The 25,789-nt window shown below is 67.9% G+C and overlaps 8 protein-coding genes across 8 annotated transcripts; 3 read left to right on the forward strand and 5 right to left on the reverse strand.

The window, feature by feature from the left end:
• Positions 1–2,407: 2,407 nt before the first annotated feature.
• On the reverse strand, positions 2,408–7,056 carry FA09DRAFT_337870 (P-loop containing nucleoside triphosphate hydrolase protein; the record flags this gene model as incomplete). Its single annotated transcript, XM_025744040.1, has 4 exons — positions 2,408–3,337; positions 3,394–6,325; positions 6,393–6,629; positions 6,689–7,056. The coding sequence occupies 4 exons, from the start codon at positions 7,054–7,056 to the stop codon at positions 2,408–2,410; spliced, it is 4,467 nt and encodes a 1,488-aa protein (XP_025599429.1).
• Positions 7,057–7,623: 567 nt separating this feature from the next.
• Positions 7,624–8,712, forward strand: FA09DRAFT_359757 (hypothetical protein; the record flags this gene model as incomplete). The annotated part of the gene is made up of 4 exons (XM_025745158.1): positions 7,624–7,972; positions 8,195–8,262; positions 8,320–8,324; positions 8,656–8,712. The coding sequence occupies 4 exons, from the start codon at positions 7,624–7,626 to the stop codon at positions 8,693–8,695; spliced, it is 462 nt and encodes a 153-aa protein (XP_025599430.1). The 3' UTR covers positions 8,696–8,712.
• A 221-nt stretch (positions 8,713–8,933) lies between these two features.
• On the reverse strand, positions 8,934–10,542 carry FA09DRAFT_295907 (thiamine diphosphate-binding protein; the record flags this gene model as incomplete). The annotated part of the gene is made up of 12 exons (XM_025740145.1): positions 8,934–8,984; positions 9,044–9,055; positions 9,116–9,147; positions 9,199–9,342; positions 9,399–9,649; positions 9,711–9,841; positions 9,898–10,024; positions 10,078–10,098; positions 10,158–10,200; positions 10,254–10,296; positions 10,352–10,428; positions 10,482–10,542. Coding segments are annotated over 12 exons (993 nt in total), but the record flags the coding sequence as incomplete, so codon positions are not given.
• Positions 10,543–10,662: 120 nt separating this feature from the next.
• Positions 10,663–12,964, reverse strand: FA09DRAFT_296124 (hypothetical protein; the record flags this gene model as incomplete). The annotated part of the gene is made up of 4 exons (XM_025740153.1): positions 10,663–12,436; positions 12,492–12,660; positions 12,720–12,814; positions 12,879–12,964. The coding sequence occupies 4 exons, from the start codon at positions 12,962–12,964 to the stop codon at positions 10,663–10,665; spliced, it is 2,124 nt and encodes a 707-aa protein (XP_025599432.1).
• A 1,401-nt stretch (positions 12,965–14,365) lies between these two features.
• FA09DRAFT_295856 (putative cysteine synthase B) lies at positions 14,366–16,283 on the reverse strand (the record flags this gene model as incomplete). Its single annotated transcript, XM_025740141.1, has 7 exons — positions 14,366–14,830; positions 14,969–15,268; positions 15,323–15,407; positions 15,465–15,575; positions 15,631–15,842; positions 15,903–16,111; positions 16,172–16,283. Coding segments are annotated over 7 exons (1,494 nt in total), but the record flags the coding sequence as incomplete, so codon positions are not given.
• A 1,096-nt stretch (positions 16,284–17,379) lies between these two features.
• Positions 17,380–20,184, forward strand: FA09DRAFT_317228 (multidrug resistance protein fnx1; the record flags this gene model as incomplete). The annotated part of the gene is made up of 13 exons (XM_025740872.1): positions 17,380–18,198; positions 18,259–18,524; positions 18,588–18,710; positions 18,767–18,793; positions 18,847–19,048; positions 19,103–19,291; positions 19,358–19,478; positions 19,535–19,590; positions 19,645–19,738; positions 19,802–19,840; positions 19,895–19,932; positions 19,995–20,077; positions 20,153–20,184. Coding segments are annotated over exons 1-13 (1,596 nt in total), but the record flags the coding sequence as incomplete, so codon positions are not given.
• Positions 20,185–20,789: 605 nt separating this feature from the next.
• Positions 20,790–23,036, forward strand: FA09DRAFT_329096 (WD40 repeat-like protein). Its single transcript, XM_025742029.1, has 4 exons — positions 20,790–21,161; positions 21,226–21,388; positions 21,511–21,859; positions 22,034–23,036. The coding sequence occupies exons 1-4, from the start codon at positions 21,134–21,136 to the stop codon at positions 22,952–22,954; spliced, it is 1,461 nt and encodes a 486-aa protein (XP_025599435.1). The 5' UTR covers positions 20,790–21,133; the 3' UTR covers positions 22,955–23,036.
• Positions 23,024–24,965, reverse strand: FA09DRAFT_329098 (Ribophorin I). Its single transcript, XM_025742030.1, has 5 exons — positions 24,375–24,965; positions 23,989–24,249; positions 23,790–23,909; positions 23,405–23,716; positions 23,024–23,332 (listed from the first exon to the last, which is right to left on the reverse strand). Exons 1-5 carry the CDS (start codon positions 24,932–24,934, stop codon positions 23,071–23,073), a joined length of 1,515 nt encoding a protein of 504 aa, XP_025599436.1. The 5' UTR covers positions 24,935–24,965; the 3' UTR covers positions 23,024–23,070.
• Positions 24,966–25,789: the final 824 nt, after the last annotated feature.

Consider the following 25,789-nt stretch of genomic DNA (forward strand, 5'->3'; position numbering starts at 1 on the left):
CGTGCGTGCCGCTGCCGCCCGGCCTCCGCGACGACTTCCTCCTCGTCGATGCCGGGCTCGAGTCGATGGCGATCAGCGACAAGGCCGAGGACCTCGGTCCGAAGAGCAAGCGCGGTGCTCACGTTCAGCTCGTGCCTCGCCGCGTCTCTGGCTACAAGCTGACGGTGCCAACCGTCAATGCAGCGTTCCAGACGAGCGGATCCAAGGCATCCGGGAGCGCGCCGGTGCCTCCGTCCATGCCCGAGGCGACGAGCGAGACCGTACACGAAGGCGCGCCAGAGCGGCGCACTGATGCCGCCGCCACGACCGATGACCCCGATACCGATGGCTTCCCGCGGCTGGAAGACCTCGCGATTCCCACGTGCTTCTCGTCGCCGGCACTGGACCCCGTCCTGCAGGACTCTGCCGCTCGTGCTCGTGAGTTTTGAGATGTGCCAAGTCCATCCACACGGGCTGACTCGTGTCGCTCGGCAGTCAACAAGCGCAGGCGCGCGGCCAGCTATCCGCCTGCCAAGCCCTTCCGCCTCGAGGCGCGCATGGTGCTCTTCCGCAACAGCGAGTTGAACGGCCAGTGGCAAGAGACTCAGCTGTCGCCGCCCGCGAGGAGGCAGAGTGTGCCTCTGCCGCACGTTGCCGAGCATCCGACTGCGGAAGACGAGCAAGACGAAGCACTCACGTCCTGCACAGACGAGCAAAACGAGCAGCGAGTAGTCATGCAAAGCGAAGCCGAGACGGTCGGCCCGACGCCGGCTGCCAGCGAACAGCAGGACGGCGCGACGACGATGACTGCGTTCGCTGTGCCAGCAAGCGGAGCGCCTGTCGAGAGACGCTCCGCAGGTGCATCAGGCTCAGTTCGGAGCGAAAGGAGCCAGACAGAGATGCTCGATATCAAGCCGGCCCAGAAGCAGCGCTCGGCACGCAAAGCCATCGCCATCAGCATCGACATGACCGACTCTGACGCCGAAGATGCCGCAGTTGAGCCAATCATCTCGCGACGCATTGCGCCGCTGTTCCTCGGCAGCAACGAGCCCGACGAGGACCGAGACATGGACGTTCTGCCGCCCCCGCCGCCGCCTCGCAAGGCAGTCTTGCAGGTATCTACGCCTGTGCGCCCTCTTCAGGCTGCGGCTGACCAGAGAGGTGACGAGGAGATGGACGACATTCCGCCGCCACCGCCGCCGCCGAAGACATTGAACCGACCGGCTGGCGTCTCTCCCACACGTGCGGCAGACGAGCAACTCGCGACGGCGATTGCATCGGCCGCAGTGGCGCAGCAACAGGCTCACGACGACCGCGCCGACGAGGAGATGCCGCCTCCGCCGCCCAGCTCGATGCGGCCTCGCTCTCTGCTTCGGCCATTCGTCTTTGCGCCTGCGAGCCCGAGGACCAGCACCACTCCTACCGGCGCGCGAGCAGACAGATCGGAAATGCCTGGCGCGCCGCACCTGGGACCGACCGGTCGCCCGCGCACCGGCACCGCTCTGTCGCGCAGCCCGTCTCCCAGCGAACGCGTTCGTCGGCCAGTCGAAGCGCTCCCGCAGCCAACAGGCAGCTCGTCTCGACTAACAGACGATGGGATGTCGGTCGAGCGACCGCTTTCCGCCTCTTCCGACGGCGACAGCACCGCGGATGACCCGGCCCGCCGACAGCACAAGCGTGCACGTATCGAGACTCGCGCCATGCCGTCCAGATCCTCGGTGACTGCATGGTGCTGATGCTGATCTGATGCTCGCATGACTGACCGCTGAGCCCTTGGCAGGCAGGCACGGCAGCGCGTGGGCCGACGTCGAGTGCGGTTCGCGGAGGAAGCGAGCGACGCGGCGGGTACGTCTTCAACACCGGCGGCTGCTTCACCTCGTCGATGAGGCCGGGCGTGCACTGGACGCAGAAGGAGTCGGCCGTCGTCGGCATGGCCGTGCTCGAGGCCGGCGAGCGCAACGTCGACTGGAAGGCCGTCTCCGAGAAGGTCAACGAGGCACCGGACGGCACGGGCACGCGCACTGCCAGCGCCGCCTACTTCCATTACGTCCAGACGCTGCGTGGCCGCCTCGAGGTCGCCCTCGGCCTTCCCAAGACTCCGATTGACATTGCAATGCGCTATGCCCCGCGCCGCTAGCGTTGTCACCACGTGCTTGACTGACAGTGAATGTGATCCGTGCCCCGCGAGGGAGTGTGAGTGCGACGCGCGTCGACCGGCAGGACCCGATCAGGAGAGGTCGGGCAGGGCTACACCCCGTGAAGAGCCGCCAGCCAAGCCTGCGTGCATGTGTTTGCCATCACGAGATGCTTGCACACGCTGTAGCGCAGGAATCGTCTAGAATAGATTGTCGCATCACAGATCGTCGTCTTTTGGGTAAGTAAGTGCGTCTGGCGCTGGCCAGCGAGCACGCCGGGCCTCGCACGCACGCTAGGCGCCACCACGACGCCACGAGCCGAGCGCCGAGGGCCCGCTGCTGGGGCCGGTGCCGCTGCCGCTCGTGCCCGGGCGCGAGTTGTAGGCACTGCCGGGCCCGCTGTGGCTATGCCGCGCACCGCTGAGGCCCAGCGAGCTCGCAGCCATCGTGTAGGCGCCGCCGCTGTTGCCCATCGGCGGGCCGGCCGAGTAGGGCGAGTTGTAGCCGCTGCCGCTGCTGCCGTATGCGCCGCCGCCGCCGTTGGGCACGCCGCCGTAGGCACCGCCATACGCACTGCCGGGGCCCGAGCCGCCGCCATAGCCCTGCGGCGTGGCGGGCCGCGTGCTGCCGCGGCTGGCGTTCCACGAGCGCTCGTGCGCGTAGTGGTCGAGAATGCCGACGATGCCTGAGGTGAGGCGCTCAAACTCCTCGATCTCTTGCGGCGCCAGCGAGAGGTCGGAGCGGTCGCCATACGCGTCCACGGCGCCGTCCTCGGCGTGCTCGCCCTCGATGGCGTCGTCATCGTCCTCGCCCCAGCGCTTTGGCTGCTGCTGGCGCTGCGGCTGAATGCGCCGCGGGCCGCGCTTGACGTGCGTGCAGCCCTCCATGACGCGCAGCATGCACACGTCGAGGATGCCCTTGAGGCGCTCGACGTCGTCGAGGCTCTCAAAGTGGCCGCGCACCGGGAGCCACTCGTCGCAGTAGATGCCGCCGTCGGCGATGCTGACCTGGTTCGCGCCGAAGAGCATGTAGGTGAGCGGGTCGAGGCGCGTGACGCCGCGCAGGTTCGTCTGCGGGTTGCTGTTGCCGCCGCCCGCCGTCACCATCGACACGTTGCGGATCTTCTCGCTGAACGCCAGCAGCTCGCGCTCGCCCGTGTTCTCCGACTCCTTGTTCTTCGTGTGCTTGAGATGGCACACCGACGAGGGGTGGATGAAGCACGCCTGGGAGGGAGCAGTCAGCGTCACGCGCACGAGCCAGCAGTCTCAGCGCATCTCACCTTGTCCTGTGACGTGCGGAAGACCTTCTCGCTCGAACGAATGGCAAAGTTGGGCGTCGAGGCAAGCGCAATGAGCGCGGCCAGCAGCGGCGTGGAGCCCGAGTTGACGTTGAGCTCGGGGCTCGTCTCGGTCAGGTGCGAGCGCATGCGCGAGGCCGGCCCAGTCGGCACGCCGTGGGCGCGGGGCGCCGGCGCACGCGCAGAGGCGGCGCTGCCGAGCGTCACATCGATGATACCGGCCTTCTCGAGCGACGAGAAGAGGTGCTCCTTGACCTGCTGGATCTGCAGCAGCGTGATCTTGCTCAGGAAGTTGTCCGAGCAGAAGCGGTTCGCCGCCTGGTAGTCGCCGCGGCCCTGCATGTCCCACCAGTGCGTGTAGGCGCGCAGCACGGTGAGCGCGTCGGAGCGGAAGTCGGGCGGGCACCAGCTGTCCTTGACGGCGTCCGCCTCGCGCTTCAGTGCCATAGGCGCCATGAACGGGTCGCGGTTCGTCAGCACGGCCGCGAGCGTCAGGGTCGGGTCGAGGCAGCGGAAGAAGGCGCCGTAGAGGCACATCTTGCCCATCGCCGCGTCGACGGGCAGCTGCAGCAGCACGTGGCCGAGCGACGTGAGCGCCTTGCTCTGATCCAGCGCGCCGACCATGAAGAGCTTCTCCATCGCAGCGCGCACGCGCTCGGGCGCCGGCGGCTCGATGGCCGCGTCGAGCACGTCCTCGACCTCCATGCCGGGAATGTCGAGCGCCTTGATGTGCATGACGACGTTGCTGAGGTCCGTGCGCTTCATCTCGACCGTCTGGTTGACATTGAGCTGGTCGTAGCGCGCCTTGGACAGCACGCCGTAGTACTCTCCGGGGCGGTGGCGACCAGCACGGCCGGCACGCTGGTTCAGGTTCGACGTGCCGACCCAGGCCGAGACGAGGCTCGAGAGGTGGCGCTCTGGGTCGTAGCGCTTCTCCTTCACACGGCCCGTGTCGACGACGTAGACCACATCCGGGATGGTCACCGACGTCTCGGCGATATTCGTCGAGAGGATGATGCGGCGGATCGAGGGGTCGCGCGGCGGGTCAAAGACGGCCTGCTGCTCCGCGACGGGGATCGACGAGTGCAGGATGTGCACCTCAAAGCGGCTCGAGTCATTGAAGTCGAGGCCGAGCAGCGGCCGCGAGCGAGTGTCCTGCAGGATCGTGTTGACCGCCTTGATCTCCTCCCAGCCGGGCATGAAGACGAGCACGTGGCCGTCGTCGGAGCGGTTGATCACGTCGGCGATCATCAGACTGATGAGCGGGTACGGCAGCTCGAGGTCGTCGATGGCGTCGGACGCCTCGGCCTCGGCGCCGGGCGCGCCATTGATGACGCGCTTGACGATGCCGCCGCCCTGGTTCAGCTCGCGCTCGAGATAGTCGCGCACGTTCTTCTCCTGGAACACCCAGGCGCCGTCGCGGTGGGTGAGGCGCTGCGACTGCAGGTGCGCGATCGTCTCCTCGAGGTAGTGCTTGTCGACGGGGAAGCTGCGGCCCGGCACCTCGACGACGGGCGCCGGCTTGAGTGACGGCGGCGGCTCGGTAAAGTAGTTCTGGAAGAGCGTCGGGTCGATCGTGGCGCTCATGAGCACGAGCTTGATCTCCTTCTTGCCCATGCGCTTGCGCTCGGCGAGCAGGCGCTTGATGACGACGAGCAGCAGGTCCGTCTCGACGTCGCGCTCGTGCACCTCGTCGACGACAATGTGCGTGAGGCTGTCGAGGAAGCTGTTGCTCGCGTTCGAGTCGCCGAGCGCCGACTGCAGGCGCCGCAGGAACACGCCGGTGGTGCAGAACGTGATCGAGCCGTTGGGCTGCGGCGTCTTGGCCTCGAAGCGCACCTGGTAGCCGACCGTCTCGCCGACACGCTCGCCGCGCTCCTTGGCCACGCGCTGCGCCACACTGATGGCGGCAATGCGGCGCGGCTGCGTGCAGAAGATGTTGCACTTGGCGCCCTCGCCGCGGAGGATGTAGTCGTCGAAAAGCATCTGCGGAATCTGCGTCGTCTTGCCCGAGCCGGTGGCTGCCATGACGATGGTGACCTGGTTGAGCTCGATCTTGACGAGCACGTCGCCCGCCTTTTGCTGCACGGGCAGGCTGTGGCGCTGCTCGCGGATCGCCTTGACGCGGTCGGCCGTCTGGTAGGCGTCCAGGTCGGCCAGCAGGCGCGCGCTCTTTTGCTTGAGCACCTCCTCGGACGCGGCCCCGGGCCCGCCAAAGCGGCGCTGGTCCCGCGGCTTCTGGGCGACCAACTCGCTGCGCGCCTCGCCGGGCTGCGCCACGCCCGCCAGGCGCGGCCGCTTGGCGTAGAGCATGCTCTGGCGCGTGTCCTGATAGACGGCGCGCAGCTCGTCGTCGAGCTCGTCGGAGATGCGGAAGTACACGTGCGGGGCGCTGCCCACAGGCGCGCCGGGCTTGTGCGTCATGTCGAACTGGCGCCAGAGCTCGGGGTCGCACGACTCGAGGTACTTGACCGTGTCGAGGTACACGTTGCTCGTGGCGACCTTCTTGTTGCTGCCCTGCGCCATGCCGATGCGCCGGCCGCCAACGGCCATCTCGGCCTCCCAGCCCGCCTGCACCTGCCGGCGGCCCTTCTGCTGTGTGCCCTGCGAGAGCAGAATGTCGGGCTTGCCGAAGTTGAACTTCTTGCAGTAGTACTCCATGAACTCGCGCGCACGCTCGGCCGTCAGCATCGTCTTGTCGGACAGCTGGACCGTCGGCTGCGCGGCAGCGGCGGCGGCGCCGCTGGACGCCGCGGCCGCCTTGGCGACGCCGGGCGGCGGGCGGCTGCCGAGCAGCCTGCGCTCGACGAGGAGCAGCAGCGCATGCAGCGCAGCAACCTTCTCGGCGTCCTTGGCCGAGCGTGCATCGCCGTAGGCGATCACTTCGGGCTGCTGGTGCACCACCAGCGTGGCTCTGAGGAGAAGAGCAATCGAGCTCATCAGCCCGTGAGGACATGACAGCGGCACACTCGTTCACGCACCTGTAAGTCTTCTCACGCCGGCCCTCGACGTGGCCCTCCTCCACCTCGTACTTCGGGTTGGCGCCCGTCATGGCCATGACGTGGTTCTGCACCGGGCTTTTCGGGTTGTCAAGCCACGCCGGCTTCATCTCGGAGCTGCCCAGCATGCGAGCGTACGTCTCGCGCAGGTACTCGATGGTGTGGCTGGGCGCGGGCAGGATGCTCATCGGCTTGCTCGGCGCCGGAGCAGCTTTACGCCTGGGACCGAGCAGCGCTCAGCACACAGATGGCCGAGGGACGCACACACAGGCACTCACTTGGCTGCCGGTCCGCCGCGGGCATTGCGGCCGCCGCCGTTGCGCCGCCCACCACTGGAGGCCGCAGCGGCCGCCGGAGCAGCAGCAGCGGCGCCGTGGCCCCAGCTGCTGCCGCCCGAGGGCGCCTCGCCGCTGGCAGCGCCGGTGCGCCACGAGCCAGACTCGTCGGCCATGGCAGGAGCGGGACGCGTGCGGCGCGAGTGTTCAGGCGCCTGGTCGGTGCTGAGACGGCGCTTGCGCGGGTGCAAAGACTGCGAGGCCTGTGCGACGGGTTCGATGCGCGCGAGGAGCGAGGCAGGAGCGGCGGCGCTGGAGCGCGGCGAGCGTCTAGAGGCGGGAGAGGGATCCTGCGTCGGCTGCTGGCTCATGAGACGGCGCGACGCTGCAGCTGCACCGGACGCGGCGACAGACGGGAGCAGGCGCGGCAAGGCCGGGCGGCGTGCGAGCAAGCGAGACACAGCGGCGTGCAGAGGCGCTGCGGCGAACGTCGAGAGAGGCGCAGCAACGGCGGCTCGGAAGGTGATGGCGCACGGCAGAGTGGAGCGGCGGCAGCTGGCGCGACTCAGCAGGCTGCGCGCGGGCGGCGCGAGGCTGCTCGTGGGGGGCAGCGGCGGCGGGGGAGATGCAGGTGCGGTTGTGACACTTGCGCTGTGGTGTGGAGGGTGCGGCAGCGATGCCAGAGCGGTGGAGGAGGAGAAGGCAGCGCAGACAGCGGCGGCGAGGAGAGAGAGCGAAGGCTCAGGCGGGCGGCCCGCACCAAGAATAATCGTGCGTCACGTGCGGCGGGCAGCGACTAGCACTGGCGGGCGCCTCGCCATAGTCCGACTACCGCTGCCCGTTGTAATCGCGCGACAGCCGTGCACGTCGCTGGGCCGCACCCGGACACCTTCGCACAGCTCGCCTCTCCGCCTCCAGCACCCCTCTCCTCCGCCAGCATGATCTTCCGTCGCGCCTTCAGCTCGGCGTCGCGCGTCGCCAGCAACACGCCTGCCGGCTTCTTCAGCCGCCCGGCCGTCGCGCAGCGCCTGCCCGCCCGCAGCGGCGGTGCCCGCGCCCCCACCGTCGCCGCCGCGCCGCACACGCCGCCGGCCGTCGTCGAGGAGCAGTCGCCCAACCTCGCCGGCACGTGGTCGCCCACGCAGCAGCCGCGCACCGAGGCCATGAAGGGCCCGCGCTTCGAGCAGATGGACATGGCGCTGCAGCCGCAGCCGCTCAGCGCCATGGAGATGATCCAGCGCGAGCCCATCCGCCTCGTCGCCGCGCGCGTCGTCGGCTGCGACGGAGGTGAGTGTGCAAGTGTCGGGCGGAGAGGAAGCAGAGTAGCGGCGTCTGCATGTGTGCTGGTTGCCGTACATCTGCCTGGTGTTGTGACCTTGCAGAAAAAGGCTGCCAGTGAGGCTGGCACGCTGTCGCGCGAGGAGCGTTTGCCAGCTTCGCGACACTGCTGCCGTGTAGCAGCGCCGAGCCTCGCAAGTCTCGCGCTGGGCTGACCGCTTGCTGGCTCAGGTGACGGCCCGCTGGGCCACCCCAAGGTGTTCATCAACCTCGACAAGCCCGGACCGAAGGCCTGCCCTGTGAGTCTTCTCCAGCCTGCGTGGTCGTCGGCCGCTTGCTGACGCCAGCCCTTGCAGTACTGGTGCGTAGAGCTCAGCCATAAAGTAGCGGGAGATGTGATGGCGAGCGGATTGTGCAACCTAGCGAGAGCAGCTCGCAGGAGCGCGCGAGCTGCGGCTCAAGGGTGCCGCGGGGGACGAGACAGGCCCGCAGACCGTGCGTCGTTCGGTGACGACTCGCCCGGATGGGCGATCGAAGAGCTAGCCAGTCTGGCAGTGCCGCATTTCGTCGGAGCGTCCGGCGCACTGGCGCTTGCACGAGCATATCAGCTTGTGGTGGCATTCGAGGCGGCGGGGCGTGGATTCTGGCCTTGAGGTCAGCAGAGCATCGCTGACGCGCCTGTCCTTCTGCAGCGGCATCCGTTTCGAGCTCGACCGGGGGCACGCTCACTGAGCGGCACGCCGGTCAGCAGGCCAGCGCCGTTCTCGACCTAACATCGGCACGCCTGCAGGCCGAAGTGCGCGCAGCAGCAAGGGTAGAGGGAAATGACAGATAGGATAACCAAGATGCATGAGCATTGACACGCGACGAATGGGGAAGGACTGCAGAAGAGCGGACAGGGGAATCAGAGTGCTGGGAAGGGAGAAGAAATGTGCTGGTGCAGGTGGCAGCAGAGGGCGGGCTGCGTCTATCAGTACGACAGCGAGCGGACGAGTGCGTCGACGATGCGCAGCGAGCCGGGCTGCGAGGGCAAGTCGCGTTAGTCTGTTGGTCCCTGCCGAGCAGCGCGGCAAGGCGCACCTTGTAGAATGTCTGGAGCAGGGCGAGAGACCGTCAGGATCGCACCGGCAGGGCTGGCATCGCGCGACTTACCTCGTGCACGTGCGGGAACGGCGTGTCCCAGCCTGGTCGCAGTGTCAGGACGTGCAGTTCGGGCCAACTCGCTCAACACTCACCGCCAATGCGCTCAATCGGCGCCTCAAGCCGCAGGAACGCTGCGCTCTGGAGGTGCGCGCTGATCTCGGCGCCTGCGCCGCCGGTGACGGGCGCCTCGTGGACGATGACGCAGCGGCCAGTCTTCATGACGCTCTTCGTCACAGCTGCGAGCGCAAGCGTCAGGGATGGCCTGACCGCTGGCGGCGTGCAGCAGACTCACTCTCGCGGTCCCACGGCAGGATGGTGCGCAGGTCGATGATCTCGACGTTTGCGCCGCGCAGCGACTCGGGCACATGCTTGGCAATGCTCGCCGGCGGGTTGCGCAGCAGGTTGGCCGCCTCGACGCACGAGTACAGCGGCGCGCCCCACGAGAGCAGCGTGATGTCATCGCCGCTCGTCAGCACCTCGGCAGACGAAAGCGGCAGCGTAAAGTCGTCGATCGGCACGTGCTCGACGGATGAGCGGTACAGGCTGGCAGACGAGCGGGTCAGTACTGCGTGAGAGAAGCCGAGCAGCTCGCTCGCCCGCTCACATCTTCGGCTCGAGGAAGATGACAGGGTTGGGGTCGCGGATCGACGCCAGCAGCAGGCCCTTGGCCTGAATGGGCGAGCGCGGGATCACAACCTTGAGGCCGGGCACGGCAACGAAGAGCTGCTCGACGCTCTGAACCGATGGCGACACGTGAGCGCGATGCCAGTCAGCAGCACTGTGCGACGCACCTGGCTGTGATACAGCGCACCATGCCCCACGCCCATGCACGGCGCACGGATCGTGAGCTTGCCCGCGGTGTGCTGCCCGCCGCTGCGGTAGTTGTACTTGGCCGCCTCGTTGCAGATCTGGTCGTATCTGTGCGGGCGCATGAGCGACCAAGGCGTTGTGTTCTCTGCATGTCGGCTCACGCTGGGAGAATGTAGTCGGCGCTGCAGAGCAAGCGCAGTGAGTCAGGAGCCGGCACCGTCGAGGAGGACCCGACACTCACAACTGCACCTCGGCGATGGCCGTGTGGCCCATGGCCGCCATGCCTGTGGCGTGTGTCAGCCGCCAAGCGCATGCAGACTTGCACCGTGCTACGCACCGATGCCGAAGCCGACAAGGCCCTGCTCGCTGAGCGGCGTGTTCTATCATGTGGCTGCGTCAGACGAGGCGACAAGGCGTCTTTGCGGGCACACTCACAAAGACGCGCTCGCGGCTGTACTCGCTCTCCAAGCCCATGGTGCTGCGGAAGACGCCTCCGAAGGCGACGTCCTCGCCTGCAAGCAGAGTTCAGACGAGCGCTGCACAGTGCGGCCTCACTCGCGCTCACCGAACACGCAGGCCGTCTCGTCGGAGGCCAGGATGTGGCTCTGGGCGTCGCGCACGGCCTGCAGGCGGAAATGCGTCAGTCGACGGTGCACAGAGGTACAGGTGAAAGATGGATTCCACGACTAGGAGAGAAGAGGGGTAGTGGCGATACAGGGGAGGAGGCACGAGAGAGCAGGCAGCGCTCAAGCGGACGGCTCTTCGAGCGACCGCTTGCGCGCCTCGAGGGCGAGCGCAATGTCGCCGCCGGCGGCACGGCTCAGCACGGCGGCCAGCTGCGACGCCGGCGACGAGAGCAGGCCGACGAGCTGGGCACGCAGCGTGGCCAGGTCGGGCAGCTCGCCGACAGCCTTGAGCGCCGGCAGGCGCAGTGACCGCCCTTGCACGAGGCCGATGAGCGGCACGATGCGCGGCACCTTTGCCGGCGCCGCGCCCTCCTGCGCCGCCGCGGCCATGGCCTTTGCGCCCGAGTGGCGCTCAAGCACGGCCAGCACGCGACTGAGGTGGGAGGGCGAGAGGGCACCGACGGTCAGCAGGGCAGTCGGGCCCTCGAGCGCCTCTTCGAGCGACTGCACGCCCAGCGAGGCGTGGTTGCGCAGCAGCGGCCGCAGCACGCCGCTGCGCACCGTTGTCAGGCTCGCCTGCACTCCCTCCTCCGGCGCCGGGATTGCGGCCAGGTCCCGCCGGATGCGCGACACGTCCGCCACGGACAGGTTGTGGTGCGTCAAGACGATCATGAGCGGGCTCTCGGCGATGAGCCGCGCGTACTGCTCGTACAGGAACGCCTTGCGCGCCGTGTACGTCCGCCCGGGGCGGGCGACCGGGGCCACATCCAGCGACGACGGCGCAGCGGGCGACGGTGCGGAAGACGCGGCGACAGAGGCAAAGGAGCGCGCGCCGCGACGCACCGTGTAGAGGTTCATCTTGCGCGTCTCGCGCGTGACCCCGTCCTCTCCATCGGTGAACTTGAGGCCCGGCGTGCGCAGCGCCGCCTTCGACGAGTTGGCCAGCAGCGGGCTGGCGCTCACGGCGGGCGTCTCAGACGCCGACGGCGGGGCCGCCTCGCCGCTGGTGGACGGCGCCGCGGCGGCACGCGCGCGCACCGACGAGGACATGGCGCGGCGGCCGCCAAGGGCCACCTGCAGCGCCGTCGGCCGGCTGACGCGCGAGCTGCTGGCGACGTTGGCCAGCGAGTGCATCTCGCGCACGGCAGTGCCGCCGGGGCCAATGGGCTTGGCCTCGGGGTCGTTGCGCGGCTCGAGGAAGTGCGAGCCGTCGGCCTTGTGTGCCGGCGGCACCTCCAGCGACGTCTTCTTGAGGCCGAGCAGGCGCGTCTGGTCCTTGCCGTCCTCGAAGATGTCCAGGTCCGTCTCCCACGCCTCGCTGGGGTCGACGGTGCGCTCGATGCCGCGCGCCTCGCTCTCGCGCGTCAGGTGCACGACGTCGTCCCACGCGATGCTCTTCTCGGCGGCGGCAAAGTTCTCCTCGATGCGCTGCGGCGTGTTGCTCTTGACGATCGGGATGATGCCGCGCGCCATGGGCCACGCCAGCAGCACCTGCGCGGGCGTCATGTTGTTGCGCTGCGCCACGTCCTGCACCACGGGGTCCTCGAGGTAGCCCTGCGCGTAGCCGCTGCCGCCGAGCGGCGAGTAGGCCTGCAGCATGATCTGGTGCGCCTCGGAGTAGTGCAGCAGCTCCTCGTTGGCGACGCCAAAGTTGACCTCGACCTGGTTGATGACGGGGTTGTGCGTCGTCGACGCGGCCAGCAGCTCCTCGGTGCGGCGGATGTTGAAGTTGGAGATGCCGATGTTGCGCACCTTGCCCTTCTGCACCATCTCCTCCATGCGCGCCCACGTCGCCGTGATGTCGCCGGAGAGGTGCGGCACCTCGACGGGGCGGCCCGTCTGCGACTTGATCGACGAGATCTGCGAGACGTTGGGGTTGGAGAAGGCGACGGGCCTGTGCATGCGGTCAGCATGCGCGCCAGTGCCGGGCCGCGCGCCCTGGTGCTCACCAGTGGATCAGGTAGAGGTCGAGGTGGTCGACGCCGAGGTCCTTGAGCGTGGCGTCGAGGCCGGCCTCGACGTTGTCGCCGTGGAACGTGTTCCAGAGCTTCGAGGTGATGAAGAGCTCGTTGCGGCTGATGCCCGACTTGCGGATCGCCTCGCCGACGGCGTCCTCATCTGCGGGCGCGTGTCAGCGCCTTGACCAGGGTCGTGCCAGCAGCAGCAGCGGCACTCACTCCGGTACGCCCAGGCGCAGTCGAGGTGCCGGTAGCCCGTCTTGAGGGCGTGTCCGACGGAGCTGAGCGCCTGCTCCTTGTTCATCTTCCACGTGCTGGCGGGCGGCGGGCGCGCATGAGCGCTGCACCGGCACGCCGAGCCTCGCGCGGCACACTCACCCGAAGCCGATCTTGGGGATCTGTGCGCCATTAGCCAGTGTCCAGGAGGACACGGCGGCGCGGCGGGCCGCAAGAGACGGGTGCATGCTGGGCGGGCGGCGGGTGGGGCTGCGTGCGGTGAAGGCGACGCAGGGATGGAGGTGGGACGCGAAGGCAGAAGCGGTGCGCGCCGGCTTTCGGGGCGGGCGGCGGCCGACGAGGCGACGGCGTGAGGTAACGCGGAGAGGCCAGACGCTAGCGAGGTCGCTCCTTGGTACAGCGCGAGAGACTTGAAAGCTGCCCGGACGAGACGTAAGCTGGCCTGCGCTCCGAAGTGAAGCGAGGCGAGGGCAGCGCTGAGATCGCGAGGGAGCAAAATCGCGCTGGCTGCTGCTGCTGCAGGGTTGCGACCCACACCGCGAAGAAGGCACCCCGGCTCTCTCTGCCCCTCTGCGCGCGCGCGCGACTCTATTTCGCCGCGCCCTCGCCGCGCGCATCGTGCATGCGCTGGCGGCCAAGCATGAGAGACGACGACGGCGAGCAGAGAGGTGCGATGCCGTGCTCGAGGGACGAGATGCGCATACACGGACGGAGATGTGCTCGTCCGCTTGCGCCGCAGCGGCGCTCCACCTCGCTGCAAGAGCGGCGCAGCTGCTGGCTGGCCTGGCCGCCCTGGCACAGGGCATGCCAGCGAGGCCAAGCCAGCAGCATGCAGCAGGCAGAGCCAGCGCTCGGCCGCTGCAGTGCGACGCATGCACAGCGAGACGCCGCAGCGAGCAAGGTGGAGCGCGAGCGGATGACGCTGGACAGGCGCGAGGAGGATGCGGGGAAGCTTGCGCCGCACCGTCGCTGCAGCCAACAAGCACGCTGCACGCTGGCAAAGTCTGGCAGCCAACGCTTCCAGCAGCTGCATCTGCCACGCCGTCACGGCTGCTGTCGCCCAGCAGACTGGCAAGGCGCCAGCGCAGCATGCACCTCGTCGAAGCCAGCGTCTTGCGACGAGCAGCTCGGCCAGCGGGACCCGACGCACGACACCGCGCCACGACATTGCAGCCAGACACCAAGCAGACACGACTCACTCTAGAACAACGAGCACGCGGCAAGAGTGTGAGAGGATGGATGTGGTGGGTGGAGCTTGAGAGAGAGGAGGAGAGGACGGCGCGGGGAAGTCGAGTCGGCCGGGGCAAGGCGCGGCGCGCCCGGGCGCGGGTCCGCGGAGCGTGCCCCGCGTCCTTCGCTTCCCCGCATCCACATCCCCGCAGGCCGCGTCCCGCTGCACCGGCTCGCTCGGCCCGCACCGCTCGTCCTCCTCGCCAGCCTGCAGCAGCACAGCGCACGCCAGCACCTGCTGCGGCAGCTGCTCTCGGTCACACTCGCTCGTGCGCTGTCGCTCGCCATGCGCTGCCACGTGGGCCTCCATGAGCGTCACTGACGCGCTGCTCGTCACGCGTCGCAGCGTCACACGTAGCTCTAGCATTGCAGCGAGGCCAGCTCGCTCTTCGCCCAGCTCAGATCAGCAGCTCGCCCTTGTGCACCTCGCTCGTCGCCACCACCGGCCAGCTGCCGTGCTGCCACCGCCGCATGCCGCCGGCGAGCGAGAAGGCCTCGTGGCCGCGCTGCCGCAGCACCGAGCTGGCAACGCGCGCCGTGCCGCCGCCGTAGCACACCAGCAGCACCTCGCCGGCGTGCGACGCGAGCAGGCGCTGCAGCTTCTGGCTGCGTGACGAAGCGCTGCATGGGTCGAGAAGCTCGTCGAGCTCGCGCCATTGACGGGCCAGCACGGCGGCGTCGGCGAAGGGACAGAGCGTGGAGGCGGTGAGACTGGCAAGCGGCACACGCACGCTGCCGGCAATGGCGTGCGTCTCATCGGCGCTGCGCAGGTCGAGCACCAGCGTGCGCGGCTTGATGCTCGATGCCTCGCGCAGGCCGTCCGACGAGGCAATCGACGTGCGGCGGGTGGAGGGCGCGTCGCTCTGCTCGTCGCTGTCCGACGACTCGGTCTCCGACGCCGTGCTCGAGTCCGAGCCGCGGCGCAGCAGCACGTCGATGCTTCGAGGCACGGGCACCGAAGGCACAGGTGCGGTCGCGCCGAGCTTCTCGTGTGCTTCGACAGCTCCTAGTTCCCACGCGTCGTCGTAGCGGTAGCGATCGACGTCGATGAGCCCCTCATTTTCGATGGGCGGGAAAGCATCGGCGGGACACTTGTCGAAGTACTCGTCGATGTACTGGTACGGGCCGTCACAGGCGATAAAGACGGCGTGGAGCGGAGCGTCGGGACTGGCGCGCAGAGAGTCGAGCGTGCCGCGTGATTGGTGTCCGCGAAGGAACTGGAGGAGTCCCTCGAGGTTGAAGCCGGACGAGGGGCCGCAGAGTAGACCGTAGCGGCAAAGCTCGAGCGAGCGCGCATACGCCTGAGGTGTTCGGCGTCAGCGAGCTGCAGTGAACTCCTCGCGCATGCAACGCACCTTGGGCGAGGTGACCCACTCCATCGCATCGATGGCGTCGCGCCATGGGAACTCGACGGGCTTGAGCATGCTTTCAGCACGCGGTCTGGAGGGCTCGCACGGTCAGCGCGCCGTCTCTCGCGACTCGTGGAGCACGGCTCACCCTGGCACTCGATCGCCTGGCTGCGTCGTCACGCCGACACGAGTAACCCGCGGCATCAGACGCTTGAGAGCGAGGCCGGTGCCCGTCATGGTGCCGGCGGTTCCCATGCCTCTGTGCAGTCGCATCGTCAGTATCGATCATGGACCAACACCGTCTCAAGACTTACGCGACAAAGACATCCATCTCGGGCAGCTGCCGCGCAAGCTGCGGGCCGGTCCAGCGTTCGTGTGCGCCGTAGTTGGCCGGGTTGGAATATTGGTCGGGGTTGAGCGCGTGCTCGCCGACGGCAGCTTGCTTTGTTGCGGCGATGCCGCCACGAGGATCGAGCGGCTCCGGCTGCGATGGCCCGCCGAAGAGACGCAGACGGAGGCCGAAGAACTGCAGAGGCGACGCGCGATCAGTCACAATTCCAACCGTCACGGGCCCGCGAAGGCTCACCCGCATGAGCTTCAGCTTGGCCGAGCTGGTCTTGTTGCTCAGGAAGGCGCTCACGTCGTCGATGCCGCGCATGTGCGCCAGCATGGCCATCGAGATGACCGTCGAGCCGGACGAGTACTCGACGATGCGCTTGATGCGGTGCTCCGTGCCGGCGTCAAGACCGGCTTGCTGGAACATATTGAGTGCCGGCAGCGACTTCACATTGCCGGCTGGAGGGTGAGAGCCGTCAGCGACGCGGCAGAGGGATACGAGGAGGTCACAATACGCACCAGGCAGAGTCGAATGCAGCTTGACATAGATGTGGACGCGCTCGTCGAAGAATGGGTTGAGTTCTTTCGGGAGCTCGACGAGCGGTGTTGGCCGGTGCTGGTCTGGATCAAAGCTTGCCGAGGAGCGGGTCAGGGCGACGCATGCAGAGAGAGGCCCGTAGCCGACTCACTAATCTTGAAGCGACCGTTGTCCTCTGAATACATTACTCTCGTTGTCAAGCAACATTTTGGCAGGCGAAGGTGAGGAGGATGCGAGCGGCGCCGTCGAGATCAGAGCCGTGGTCTTATAGCCGTGACCTGACCGGCCGCGCACCAGGGGCCCAAGTGCTTTTGCGCAGCTCTGACAGCTGTGTGACCCTGAGATCGCTGATCTGGCGCCTAAGCCCAGAGCACCTTTGACGACAAAAGCGCAGACACAGGAGGTGTACGCTACGTGCTCTTCCTCGGCCGGCCGCTGTCGCACGTCAGTGCCGCCAGCTTTCTGCGCACCCGTCAGGTCGCAGCCACCTGCGGAGCACGCCGCTCTGTCGCCGTCCGCGGCATCTCGTCCGTCTATGCCGAGCAGCGACCTGCTGAGGTCGCTGAGGCCTGTCTAGCAGCCCTTGCTCGGTCGTGCAAGCCCATTTGGGCCCCGTGCCCTACACCAGGATGAGGAGTGCGGCCAGCTTGGCCGCGGACTTACGCCCGCACCGTCCGCTCACGGAGAGCTGTGCGGTCAGAGCAGCCGGAGCGTAGCACGGAGGTCTTTTTGTGTAGCGCACAAACAAGCTCGAAATGCTGCTAAATTCGTGCATTGCTGCGCACGAGCCGTTGGCCGAAAGACAAAAGGTCCGGCGCACCCGCGAGGTGAAGAGTCGTGCGCCATCGGCCATCTTCAGGGGCCCATGCGGGCGCCACGGCACTGGAGTGGCCGACGCCAGCGGAAATCCTGGTGGTAGGCCTCGAGTCGCCCCGTGCCACCTAGCTGTTTTGATGGAGGTGGTGTCATCGCAGCGTGCGCCGTGCGGATGATTCTGCGGCGAGGGCCATACTCAGGGGCATCAGATGGGAGTGCGCCCCCTGAGCACGCACGCCAGGCACGCGCGGGCGGCGCGCCATGGCCGCGTGAGGACCTTGCCGGCCGCGTGCGGCGCTAAAGCGTGCCCGTCGCCGCCCCTCTCGGCGCCTTCTTCGACGCCGGCGCCCCTCCCGGCGCCTTTTCAGAGGTCCGTGCTCCTGTCAAAACGGCGCCGCCGGCTTGAAGGCGGCACATCCGCTTGCGCGCTTACGATTCTGATTGCCCGACATCGGGAGGTCGCGCAGCGGCATGCGTACGCCAGCAGCTCGGCTCAGGCCTTTCGCCGAGGTTGTCATCCTCCGCGGCTCCCTTTGACCCAAGGGCTCTGGCGCACCACAGCTGCTGCAGCCGCACACTTGATCTGACGCTGCTCAACACCTTCCAGTTGACCGGTCCACGTGCATGCCAAGAGCTCGTACCCTCGCGGTAGCGTCGAGCCAGGCATGAAAGATGTACCCGAAAAGTTGGCCTAGCGCCACATTGGCGTGCGGAGCCGAGATACAGGTCCCCGAATGAGGATAGACGCTCACATCACTGTGACGCTGTGATCTGATCTCTGGGTTGGACGACGAGGAGTCTATGCGCTTCTTTCCTTCCGTCCGGCGCCTTCGCAACGCCGCGCTCAGCACGTGATGCTGCTGTGATGCTATTCTGGCGTTGTTCGGCCGGCGAGAGATGTCGGACCTCGGCTTCTCCAGGCTTCAGCTGCAACCACCACCCGCAAGCTCTCAACATGCGCAAAGAAGTGGACCTCGCGCACCTTTTCGTGCCAGACCGCATCGGCGGTCGAAGCGACGGCGGCAGCATCGAGGTCTCCACTCCGTCCTCCCTCGCAGGTCGTCACAGCGAAGCTCCGACCACAGCTAGTGGCGAGGAAGCGCAGCCAGAGGAAGCTAGCTGCACGTGCTCGAAGGAGGCGCACCACTTTGCCGAGCAGACCAACTATCTGCCGCCCAGCAAATTGATCCCAGTCAGTCGGGTCGCCGTCGCAATTCCGCTCGCCGGGCTCAGCAGCTGACCTGCGGCCCAGATCTTCCTCGCGCTGGCGCTCATCGACTTTGTCGCGCTCATCGACCAGACGACGCTCTCCGTGGCGCTCGCCATCATCGGCGCCGAGTTCAACGCCGGCTCGCAGGTGTCGTTCATCTCGAGCGCCTACTTCATCTCCAGCACGGCCTGCCAGCTGCTCTATGGCCGCGTCTCGGACATCACCGGACGCAAGGTGCTGCTGCTCGCCGGCATCTGGGTCGTCTTCTTCGGCTCGTTGGCGAGCAGCTTGGCGACGGACGTGATCAGGTACCTGAAGTGCCAGCGTGCCTAATCGGTGGATGTGGCGCTGAAAGCATCCTCCGCTCGCAGTCTCTCGGTCTTCCGCGGCGTGACCGGCCTCGGAGGCGGCGGCCTCATGACGATTGCCCAGATCATCGTCTCGGATGTGGTGTCTCTGCGGCAGCGTGGCAAGTACCAGGGCATCCTGGGCGCGTGAGTGCCCTTGCAACGCACGCAGCGTCTCTCGGCTGACTCGACTGTCTTGGCAGCGTCGTGGCACTCGCGAATGGCATTGGGTCCGTCAAGATGTGCGATGAGAAGTCGCCTTCCTCGGCTGACGCCTCCACAGTCCCGTCATCGGAGGTGCTCTCGCTTCCACCTCAACATGGCGCAACATCTTCCGTCTGATGCTGCCTCTTTCCTTCCTCGGCGGCGTGGCCGTGTGGTTCTTTATGCCGCTAAAGCCCGTCGAGGGCGACTGGCGGCAAAAGTCTCGAGCCATTGACTGGCTCGGCGCCTTTCTGTCCTTTGCTGCTGCACTGCTGCTCGTTGTGAGTCGCGTCTCATAGCTTGATGCATCGTGCTGGCCGCTCATCGCCTCCAAGCTCGGTTTCACGTGGGCCAGCGAGTATGCGTGGGACGACACCCACGTGCTGGGCCCCCTGCTCGCTGGCCTCGCCACCTCCCTCGCCTTCGTGCTGTGGCAGGGCTACGGCTGCAGCGCGGAGCGGCCCGCCTTGATGCCGCTGGGCATCTTCAAGAGCGGCGTCGTGTGTGGCGCTTGTATCACGCAGGTGCGTTCTCGCCCGGCGTGAGCGACAGGGTTTGCGTTGGCTCACCTCGGTGGGATTGTGGAGCAGACAATCAACGGCTGGCTCTTCGTGACGCAGGTCTACATGATCCCGCAGTTCTACCAGCTGGCGTACGGCTACTCCGCGACGCGAGCTGGAAGCCTGCTGCTGCCGTTGACCGTCGTGCAGAGTGAGTGTAGAGCTTGGCCACTCACTGATCTGCAGCAGTCTGACGAGCGCTTCCAGCTGCCGCGTCGACGCTCAGCGGCTTACTCATCACCTGGACAGGCCGGTATCGCGAGGTGCGTGCCAGTCAGACTGCCCGAGCATCCGGCCCGCTGACCTCCGCTCGGCAGATCCTGCTAGTGGGATGGGCGCTCTGGGCAGTCGGCCTAGGCCTCTTCTCGACGCTCGACTCGTCCTCGGGGCTCGGCAAGCAGATCGGCTACTGTGAGTGTGGCGAGGCAATCGCGCGCGAAGGACGTCTGCTGACACCAGCGCCCGCACCTGCAGCTCTGCTGGCGGGCGTCGGCGTCGGAGCGACGCTGCAGCGTGAGTCATGGCCACCCTCGGCACCGATAACTTCGAGCTGACAGACTTGGCCAGCCTCGCTGATTGCCATTCAGGGCGCTGTGCCGCGCAAGGTGCGTCCGAGCGGCGAGCCCTGCGGCTTGCCAGCTCTCACCTGACTGTCCTTGTCTCGCAGGAGATGGCTGCCGTCACTGCGACGCGCAACTTTGTGCGCAACCTCGGCGGCGCGCTGGGCCTCGCGCTGGCCGGCACTGTGCTGTGCGTCGTTGCACAGAAAGCGCGCAGGCTGCGCAAGGGGGCACATTGGGCTGACACCGCGCTCTGCCTTGGCAGCAACAAGTCGGCCACGGCGGCGCTGCTGCCGCTGGGCTGGAGCGGCGAGCGCGTGCGCGCGGCGCTCAGCCACTCGGGCACGCTGCTGGCCGGCGGCGCGGCGGACGCGGCGGACGGCGCGGCGCTGCGCGAGGCCTACCGCCGCGGCTTCCAGCGCGTCTTCCAGCTGCTGGCCAGCCTGGCGGGCGCGGCGTTTGTGGTGGCCGCGCTGCTGATGAAGCACAGAGACGTGGATCGCGACGACGACGAGCGGCTGCGCCTCGAGGCGCAGGCGCGCAGCCACGCCCGCTCGAGCGAGGAACGCAGCGGCGCGGGCGTGGAGGAGGAGAAGAGGCACACGCCGCAGCCTGCGTGAGAGGCCGGCGCAGCGCAGAGTGGAGAGCACGTGTGGTGGAGATGTCGCAGTCGATGCAATGCATGCTTGAGCGGACGTGCGGCCTGCCTGCTGGCACTTGCGGGGTGGTGGTCAGGAGCCACGCAGCACGGCGCGCGAGAAGGAGGCGGTGCCCGCATCTAGATCCCTCACAGCCGAGCGGCGCGCGCGCTGGCGGCCGTGCGCACGTCGCGCTCGGGGCGCCCGCCGCGCCTTGGCGTGCTGGCCGCGCTGCTTCTTTCCTCCAAGCCACTCTCACCCTCACCTCCGCCCGCTGTGCTGCTCCACCCACGCCGCCCGAGCGCCATTTCCCACCTCTGCACAGCTGCTAGCACCGCACGCCTGGCCCCGTGCGCCCTCCGCGTCTCGCACCCCGGCTTGCCTCGCTCGGCGCGCTCGGCGAGTCCCGACTGGCGACGCAGCGTCGGTGCGCATCCCGCGCAGCGGCCAGCTCGCTTGCGCTTCGGCACGCCGCAGCGCCGTGGCGTCTCGCTTTGCCCAGCTGCCGTACCTCTTGCGTCGCGCAGGCGTTGCTGAGAGCTCGCCGCTCGACGCTCGTGCTGTGACGCTGCCGCTCCACGGCCGCGCTCGCGTCTGCCGCTGCGGCAATGTCGCTCTTCGAGTACAAGGCGCCATGTGCGTGGACAGCAGTCTCGCTCCTCGGCCTTCCTTCGTGCTGACGCTCATTCTTCCACCGCAGGGCCCGTGTATGCGCTCGCCTGGTCGCCGGCGCCGTACCCGCGCGCCGCGCCCAGCTCGGCCGCGGGCATCGTCGGCGCACGCCTGGCCATCGGCAGCTTCGTCGAGGAGACGCACAACGAGGTGCAGGTGCTGGGCGTGCGCGAGGCACACGACGGCAGCGGGTGAGCACCTGGCTGTGGCTGTGATCTGGCGGCGGAGCTGGCCGCGTGGCCAGGGCAGCGAAGATGGCGTCCGCCGGCACGGGCACCGCGACCGGCAGGCTGACCTGTCCCGCATCCACCAGACCTCAGTTCGATCTGCTCGCCTCGGCCGCGCACCCGTATCCGCCGACGAAGCTCTCCTTCCAGCCGGCCAGTCTCTCCTCCTCCTCGCCGCCCTCGACGCCGCGCTACGCGCCCACGTCGCGCGCCGCCAAGCGTGCCTCGTGGCGCGGCTCGGCGGGCGAGGGCGGCGGCGACGAGGGCGGCAGCGGCAGCGACGGCTGGGCCGATCGTGAGCTGCTGGCGACGACGGCCGACTGTCTGCGCGTGTGGGAGTGCTATCGCGAGGAGGATCGCAGCAGTGCATACGTGGGACGCAGAGAGGGCGCGCCGCTGCCGTTTGGACTGCGGGAAAAGAGCGTGCTGGCACATGTGAGTGCGCGTAAGAGCAAGTGGGAGAGAGACGCGGGTCAGCACGATCGGCGCCAGGCGATGGATCTCGCGGCGTGCGCAAGTCGTCGACCACAGCGCTCATGTGCAGTCACTGTCGCCGTGTGCTGGCCTTTGGCATCCTCCGCGCTCTTGACTGACGGCCTCCTCCTGCAGTCCAAGTCCTCGTCCTCCCCGCCGGCTCCCCTCACCTCCTTCTCCTGGAACGCGCCGACGCCGTCGCTCATCGTGACGTCCTCCATCGACACGACGTGTACGATCTGGGACCTGCCCACGCGCACCGCGCTGACGCAGCTCATCGCGCACGACCGCGAAGTGTACGATGTGGACTGGTGTCCCGGCTCGTCGGACGTCTTTGCCAGCGTGGGCGCCGACGGCTCGGTGCGCGTCTTTGATCTGCGCAGCCTGGAGCACTCGACGATCATCTACGAGACGGGCGCGCCCGCCGGTCCTGGCGGCAACGCCGGCTCGCGTCCGGGCACGAGCGCCTCGCAACGCTCCTCTGCCGCCGTCATGCCTTCGTCCCTGCTACGCATCGCCTTCAATCCCTGGGACGCCAACTACCTCGCCACGTTCGCCGCAGATGCCTCGGCCATCTCCATCCTCGACGTGCGCGCGCCCGGCTCGCCGATCCTCGAGCTGCGCGGCCACTCGGCGGCCGTGAATGCCGTGGCGTGGGGCCCGCCGGGACAGGGCGCCAGCAAGGGCATGATCTGCACTGCCGGCGACGACGCGCAGTGTCTCGTGTACGACCTGGCCTCCTCGACGCTGCGCTCCGCCTCCGCACAGGGTCGACGCTCGCGCAACGGGGCCGGTCCCTCGCCCGCGCCGTCCTCCGCCATGTCCACCTACTCTCCCTCGCCGGCGCCCAGCTCCGACGCCCGCGGCGTCGCGGCCGAAACGCCCATCCTGGCGTACGAGAGCAGCGAGATGATCAACAACGTCGCGTGGTGGCGCCCCAACGAGAACCGCAAGAGCAACGGCGAGTGGGACGACTATGCCAAGGGCGACGCCACGCGCAGCGCCGACTGGCTGGCGCTGACCAGCGGCCGCAACGTGCGGGCCCTGCGGGTGTAGCTACTGCGGCGAGCGGTGCGCTCGCAAGCCAAATAGATACCCCTCTTCTTTGACTCTGCGCAGGCTGTGTGCGCGTGTGTGCACGTTCGATTGCATTGCATTTCGTGTCTGCCTCTCTATGCGCCAATCTTGCTCTCCACGCGCCGTCCGACCATGGCGGCCGTGAACGCCGCGAGCGCAATGAGGCCGATGACGACGGGCTTGCGCGCGTGCGCGGCGGGCGAGTACGAGTAGCGCACAATGACGTTGCCGCCGTGCTGGTCGCTGCAGCGCGCACGCTCCAGCAGCACGCAGGGCCGCCCGGTGCTGTCCAGGTACGTCGTGTAGAGGCCATGTGTCTCGGAGTCGACGGAGAAGGGCAGCGAGACGGAAATGTCGCTGTGTGTGTGCAAGAGGGCATAAGCCATGTGCAGGGCGAGCCTGAGGTGCGACTCGAAAGACCCGACTCACGAAGCTCCCTCGGGCAGCACGATGCGCGTACGTGCCATGTCGACGGCCACGTCCGTGATGGGCGTGAGGAAAGGAATGGCGACGCTGTACTTGGCGCCGCCGAGGTGCTTGCCCCAGCCGCCCTCGCTCAGGCCCAGGTTGAAGCCGACGGAAAAGGTAAAGTTCCAGCCGCCGAGGAGCGGGTAGCGCGGGTTGAGGTCCAACGAGCTGGCGCGGTTCGAGGGCAGGAGGTGCGTCGAGGTGAAGCTGTGCGGAGGAGAAGGAGGCGAGGGACGGAAGTGAGAGGTGGAAATGTTGCCGATTTGGTCGAGACTGAAGGCAGGGGAGGGGGTTCAGCAAGGAGGTCACGGACGCGCAGGAGAGGCGCAAGACGCAGGCAGCTGACTAGTAGGCATCCTTGGCACCCGCCGGCAGATGCATGACGAGCGAGTTGAGCACGTGCGAGTTGTCCTTGGTGTAGAAGGAGCTCATCTGGTGGTCGATGCGCGAGAAGTGGCCCTTGAGTCTGTCGCAAGGCACGGCGCAGCATGAGCCTGTCTGTCGGACCACGCGAGCAGGTGCCGAGGCGCACGCGCCCAACTCACTGGGGCCCATCGTTGCGCAGCCACAGGCGGTCCTCGACGGCCGCGTTGTCGCCCCAGTGCGAAATCTCCACGTGACGCTCCGCGTCGACGAGGGAGATGACGGGACTGTCGTGCAGGTAGTGCACGCTGCCCACGCTCAGCTCTGCGCCGGGCGCGAGAGGCGCAATGCTCTCGTAGGGGCCAAAGGTGATCGTCGTGCCGGACTTGGTCGCTTCCGCCCCGCCCGAGTTGGCGAAGGAGAGAATGCGAGGGTGAGGCACGCTGCACGAAGCCACGATCAGCCGGCTGCGGTGGGAACAGCGGCGCCGCTGCCACGGCATGCACGCATGGCACGTGCGAGTGCGCCGGCCGGCTGGCGGGCCTGCGCCAGTCTGCGCTCCACTCACCGGACCTTGACGCGGCCCTTGTCGGCGCCATAGAGCGTGCGCGGCGCACTGTCGCCGCGCCAGTGGAGGAACATGTCCTCCTTCTGCGCCACCTCGCGCGGCAGCGGCGCCGCCTGGTGCAGCACGACACTGGCGCACGTCAGCGTCACGTCTGGCGCGTCGACGGTGTCGTGCTGCTGTGCGAAGAAGCGCGCGGGCAGCGCGACGCGGAAGAGCTGCGAGCCGGGCAGCGAGGCGCCGACGACGCGCTCCGGCTGCAGCACGGCGCGGTCGGACGCCTGCAGGCCGCCGCCCGACTTGGCGAGACACTCGAAGAAGCTGAGCTGTGCCGCCTCGGCGGCGGAGAGGGCGAGAAAGTAGTCGAGCTCGGCGTGGGTGCTGTCGCGCTGCCGCGCGGCAGGCAGGCGCACGACGTGGATGTCCTGGATGCGCGCCAGCGAGCCCGAGGCGAGATCGACGGAGCGCACGGCGCTGAGCAGGTGGAAGTCGGCGGGCGAGTAGAGCAGCGCGGCGCGTGCTGCGGCGGCGCTGAGCGCCAGCAGCGAGAGGAGCAGACGCATGGCGAAGCGGGAGGGCGAGGTGGGGGTGACGTGGGCTGCAACAGGAAGAAGCTCGCATCGGCGCGCGCGCACGGCCTCGCTGCTGGCGGCAGCAGCCACGGCGGACCGTGCGTGGCGCGTGCACGTGACCGCCTCTCGCCGTCGACGGCTGGCCATGCTCGCATTCCTGCTCGCGCTCCTGGCTGCTCTCACTCCATCGTGGCTACGCTGTCTTGCTCAAGGGGCCCGCGGCGTGCGTCATGGTCGAGCCTGCCTCTTGCGCATGCTGCCTGCTCCAGCATCAAGCTCTCGGAGCGAGATGCGTGCGAGCCAGGCGTGCGCGCTGCCCGCGTCGCCATCGCCTCGCACTCTTGCCCGCAGCGCCTGGCGCCTGCCGTGTTCCAGCGTGCCGAGGACAGCGAGGCGGTGACGGGCGCACAAGTGGCACGCGCAACCACAGACAGCAGGTGGAGAGCATTTTGTCAATTGCAGGGCAGAGCGGAGAGTGACGCAGAGAGAGGAGCAGAAGTACAGAGCGGGGGCGCGGGCCGAAGAGCGCTTCCAAGTTCGGTCGTCGACCAGCAAGGAGCAAGCTTGAGAGTAGCGCGAGCGGCGGCGGGCGGACGCGTGGAGGAAGCAGGATGGCAGGGAGACGGCAAATGGGAGCGGAGCTAGTATACAGATCGCAAGGTCGCAGCCGGAGCGAGGAGACGGGTGCAGATGGGAGGACGCCGGCGCGCCGAGTGGGGAGAATCGTGGAGCAGCTAGGATGCGGATCGGTGGAGAAAGGCGGCGCTTCGCACGCGAGACCGAGGGGCGGCGAGCTGCCTGGAGCAGAGAGAGAAGAGGAGAGCGCAGAGAGTGGAGAAGAGCGTG

Source organism: Tilletiopsis washingtonensis, assembly GCF_003144115.1.
Source record: "Tilletiopsis washingtonensis strain MCA 4186 unplaced genomic scaffold FA09scaffold_7, whole genome shotgun sequence".
Classification (NCBI taxonomy): domain Eukaryota; kingdom Fungi; phylum Basidiomycota; class Exobasidiomycetes; order Entylomatales; genus Tilletiopsis; species Tilletiopsis washingtonensis.